The 5,250-nt window shown below is 40.0% G+C and overlaps 1 protein-coding gene across 1 annotated transcript; it reads left to right on the forward strand.

The window, feature by feature from the left end:
- The first annotated feature begins 1,897 nt into the window (after positions 1-1,897).
- Positions 1,898-2,911, forward strand: LOC120296144. The gene has a single exon (XM_039317809.1). The coding sequence runs from the start codon at positions 1,898-1,900 to the stop codon at positions 2,909-2,911; it is 1,014 nt and encodes a 337-aa protein (XP_039173743.1).
- The last annotated feature ends 2,339 nt before the right edge of the window (positions 2,912-5,250 follow it).

The raw sequence follows: 5,250 nt of genomic DNA on the forward strand, positions 1-5,250 counted from the left end.
TCCGATTGAAGTAATTTTTGGATTGAGGACTTAAATTCGAAATTTTTGGAAAACTGAGCGGCGAAGTCTAATTTTGGAGTCGTTGAGCCGTGTATTTTTTCAAGAATGGTAATTTAGGGTGTTGTGGAGCCGTGGGATTTTACGGATCGTGATTTGAGCTTATGGTTTGTCCAAAACAGAATTTCAAAGTTTCCCGCGCGCAGTGAACAGTACGCGTCCAGCAGCTTTGGGCCCGTATTTTGTCATTTTTCGGCTTGATTTTGGGATGGCCAAGTCGGGATTCTTGTGATATGTTTCAAGGGCTCTCTATTGAATATAAGTACGTTCGGATCAGGGTTCGGAAGAAAAGTTAAGGCTTGATCAAGTTTTGCGTTTAAACTTCATGTTGCAATGGCTTGAACAATCGCTTTGGTTATGCGATTTGTTAGCGCGCAGAAGTCCTTTTGTTAGAGTTAAGGCATAACTTAGTCATTTTGTAGTCGAGATAGAATAGATTTTAACATTATTTTTCGGTTATTTGATAGGGCTTTGAGTTCGACGATACGAGTATTGTTCGTCGTTTGGTCATAGACGACAAGGTGAGTGGTACTATATCTTCTTTGGTTTTATAAAATCATGTCTTGAAGTATGTATGTATATATATTGAATCAAGAAGAGCATATTTATTGCATAAAAGCCAGATCGAGCAATTGCTACTCTTTGGTTGATTATGAATGTTTGAAAAACATGTTATACGAGGTTTGTGGAGAAACATATATGAAATTGCTTTGCGACTGATTTATGGAAAGATTTATGATGATTTGAGAAACGAGTATGAAATGGATGATGGGCTATGTTGCAAAATGTTATTTGTTTGGTTTAAGATATTGATTTTTGGATTGGATTTCTGGTATTGGAGAATGGTTATTTATGCTCAATATGACCGTGAACCCAAAGTGAGGGGTTTTGGGGTATACATACCAAGTTTAGGATATCCTTCTGGGCTTAGCCACCGGCTTTGTAGGTGGAGACCTTACCAAGGGGGGAATCTTGGTCGCCTTGTCACAGGGCGTTGTGTCGTGACCATGGTTAGTTATTGAGCAAAAGATTGATCAATGGATAGACCATTGATATGTGTTTTTTGATGGAGATTATTCAATGGATTCGACCATTGATACTTGACTTTTGACGGCGATTCAAATGAGTTTTCCATATTAGTATAAATTTTTTATGATAAGAAATAACTTTTATATGATTCGATATGTATTTTATATATTGAATTGGTGTTATGAAATTTGGTATTGCTTTGTATACATGCATAGTGGTTGTTCGATCTGCTTAGAAGATATGTACTACTCACTGAGCTGTGGTTGCTCATCCCATTCCTCCTTTAATATTTTCAGGTTCCTCAGCTAGCGGCGAATAGAGCGAGTGCGTAGTCGGTGGGAACTTTTGGGAAGTTCTATTTTGTTTTTGGTATGGTTTAAGGAAGTGGTGCAAATAATACTTACTAGTAGTTGGATCGTCTGAATTTTAAACGTATATCTCTTTTCTCTTTTGGTGGATTATAGAAACTCGATGTTGCAACCAATTTGTTGGTTCATATATATATATATATATATATATATATATATATATATATATATATATATATATATATATATGGTTTGAGATATATATATATATAAGTTAATATCAGTTTGTTGGTTGTGTTTGAGGCTGCGTCCTGTGTAAAGAAGGACGGCCGTGTCATTCCCATTCTTTGTGGTTTTGGGGTGTGACATTTTTTGTATCAGAGCCTAAGTTTTGATCTTTTTGGGTGTAGTTATGGGACGTTGTGAGGTTGTGTGATAGATTTTATTTTTGCGTTAGTCTTCTAGATTCTAAGGTGTAGTTTCATTCTTGGATTCAGGTGATCATGAGTACCGACTCTGAGACACTTGCCTCGCTTCGTAGGAGTCGCAAAGGCAAGCGGGTCGCTACCCCTGAGGCTAGAGACATGCCTCAAGCTTCTCGAGGTGCGTCTTTGAGAATGAGACTTGAGGACCACTATGATAGGAGTCCTGACTTGCGTGAAGTCAGAGAAGAAGATCAAGAGCCAACCCGTTCAACTGAATTTGAACAAGCAATGATCCATTGGTATCGCCAAGCAAAGGAATTAACTGGAGATGGAACGACGAGTTCAGGCACTTTTGCCCATTTTAGAAAGGCGAAACCACCCACTTTTGATGGGAAAGGTGATCCTCTTGCGACTGAGCGTTGGATTAAAAAGATTGATGGGATCTTTGAAGCTGAAGAAGTTCCCGAGGATCGAAAAGTTAAATTTGCCACCCAATACCTGGAAGGTGAAGCAGAGTTTTGGTGGGATGGAATGAAGCCAAGTCTTGGAGGTAGGGATGTTATTATATCCTGGGAGGACTTTAAAAAGGTGTTCAATGCTCAATTCTTCCCAAAGTCATTCCAGGCAAAGATGAAGGGTGACTTTGTACATGTATCTCAAGGTGACTCCACTGTTTTGGAGTATTCAATCCGCTTTAATCAGTTGAGTAGATTTGCAGAGCACTTGGTAGCAAATGAAGAAGATAAGGCCGACCATTTCCTAGGAGGGCTCCGACCTGAAATTAATTCTGCATTTGCACCTTTCGTATTAACAACTTATAAAGATGTGCTAGAACGAGCAATCAAGGTGGAACAAAGCATTCTGAAGCACGGCACACAAGGAACGCCTCAACCCAAAAGGTTTAAGCCCACAAATGTGCAAGGTAGCCATACTGATGATAGTGGAAGGCGAAGAGGCTTCAGCCGGCCAGGACAGTTCAAAAATCCAAGTAACCAAGGCCCTTGTAATACATGTGGAAATTATCATTACGGTGAGTGTTATCGGAAAATGGGAGTATGCTTCTCATGTGGGAAAGCGGGACACATGCTGTGAGATTGTCCTACACAAAGGAATCCTCCTATTGGCAATAGATCATGTAATCTATGTGGGCGACAAGGGCACCTAGCACACCAGTGTTTCAGGCGGAGGAATACCCCTTTCGTTGGTAGGCCCCAAGAGAACCAACAAAGACAAAGTACAAGTGGGAAAGTTTTTGCAATGACGAAGGAGGATGCGGCAAAAGATCTAACGCAGTGGTTGCGGGTAATATTTCTATTGCCTCGCATTGTGCTTATGCATTATTTGACCCTGGTGCTACGCACTCCTTCATTTCAACTGAATTTGCAAAGAAGCTTGATGTGTTGCCTGACCCTCTTGAATGTGAATTGTGTGTTGATACTCCTACTAGCGATTTCTTAGTTGGTCATCATGTGTTCAAGAGGTGTGTGATTCAGATTAATAATGTTGAAATGCCTGTGGATCTAGTGGAGTTAAATATTCGAGATTTCGATGTTATTATAGGGATGGATTAGTTATCTACCTATCGTGCGATTGTTGACTGTTTTTCAAAGAAAGTTATATTTAGACTTTCAAATCAACCCCAATTCTCTTTTTCGGGAAGTTGTCAAAACACTTCTCCAAGGTTGATATCGGGTTTTGCAAGCAAAGAAACTTTTGAGAAAAGGGTGCTATGGTTATTTGGCTTGTGTAAAGGACACAAGTAAGGTCATAGTAAAGTTGGAAGATGTTCCTGTCGTTAGAGAGTTTCCAAGTGTATTTCCTGAGGATTTACCAGGCTTGCCTCTTGATAGAGAAATTGAGTTTTGCATTGAATTGATGCCCGGTACAACACCAATCTCTAAGGCACCATATCGGATGGCACCCACTGAATTGAAAGAATTGAAAACGCAGCTACAAGAGCTTTTGGATAAGGGTTTCATCAGACCCAGTGTTTCACCTTGGGGAGCTCCCATTCTATTTGTGAAAAAGAAGGATGGTAGTATGCGGCTTTGCATAGATTACCGAGAGCTTAACAAGGTAATCGGTCAAAAACAAATATCCTTTGCCCCGGATTGAGGATTTATTTGATCAACTTCAGGGAGCTCAGGTATTTTCCAAGATCGACCTTCGTTCTGGGTATCATCAATTGAAGATAAAGATAGATGATGCGCCTAAAACTGCTTTCAGAACAAGGTATGGCCATTACGAATTTCTCGTCATGCCTTTTGGATTAACAAATGCGCCTGTTGCCTTCATGGACTTGATGAACAGGGTGTTTAGGGAATATCTAGACAAATTTATTGCGGTGTTCATTGATGACATCCTAGTATATTCGAAGAGTTTAGAGGAACACGAACAACACTTGAGGTTCGTCTTGCAAACTTTGCATGAAAAGAAGTTGTATGCCAAATTTAGTAAGTGTGACTTCTGGCTTGATCATATAGAATTCTTGGGTCATGTGATCTCGAAAGATGGCATATTAGTGGACCCAAAGAAGGTTGAAGCAGTTGTTAAGTGGAATCGTCCAACAAATGTTACGAAGTGAGAAGTTTTCTTGGGCTAGCCAGCTACTATAGGCGATTTGTAGAGGGGTTCTCAAAGATTGCTAGTCCACTTACCCGTCTAACTCGGAAGAAAGTTAAATTTGAATGGTCGAGACCAATGTGAATGCAGTTTTCAAGAGTTGAAGAGACGGCTGGTGTCGGCTCCTATTCTAACTCTACCTTCGGAAGTGGCGGCTTCGTAATTTATCTGCGATGCATCCAAAGAAGGTTTGGGTTGTGTTCTTATGCAAGATAGCAAAGTTGTTGCCTACGCTTCTAGAAAATTGAAATTACATGAGAAAAATTACCCCACTCATGATTTGGAGTTAGCGGCGGTTGTGTTTGCCTTGAAGATATGGCGGCACTATTTGTATGGTGAAAATGTGAAGTCTTTACCGATCACAAGAGTCTGAAGTATATCTTTACTCGAAAGAACTAAACATGAGGCAAAGAAGATGGCTAGAACTTTTGAAGGATTATGACTTGTCCATTAATTACCATCCGAGTAAAGCTAATGTGGTAGCGGATGCTTTGAGTCGTAAATCATTTGGAAATATGGCAGCTTTGCTCACTTCTCGAAATCTATTCTTGAAGATATGAGGAAGTTAGACTTGGAGGTGTTGGTGCAAAGACTTGGTGCTCAATTAGCTAATCTTCAAGTACAACCTATGTTGATTGACAGAATTACGGCTAAACAGAATGAAGATCCACAATTACAAAAAATTAGAGAAGGTGTGGAAGCTGGAAGACAAGTGGATTTTAGTTTACATGTAGATGGATCCTTGAGGTTTCATGGTCGACTATGTGTTCCTGAGGACTCAAAGCTGAAAAAGGAGATCCTACAAGAAG

Source organism: Eucalyptus grandis, chromosome 7, assembly GCF_016545825.1.
Source record: "Eucalyptus grandis isolate ANBG69807.140 chromosome 7, ASM1654582v1, whole genome shotgun sequence".
Classification (NCBI taxonomy): Eukaryota; Viridiplantae; Streptophyta; class Magnoliopsida; order Myrtales; family Myrtaceae; genus Eucalyptus; species Eucalyptus grandis.

Excerpts from the sequence above, each read along its gene's own strand:
- LOC120296144 (XM_039317809.1), top strand. The coding sequence starts at position 1,898 with ATGAGTACCGACTCTGAGACACTTGCCTCGCTTCGTAGGAGTCGCAAA.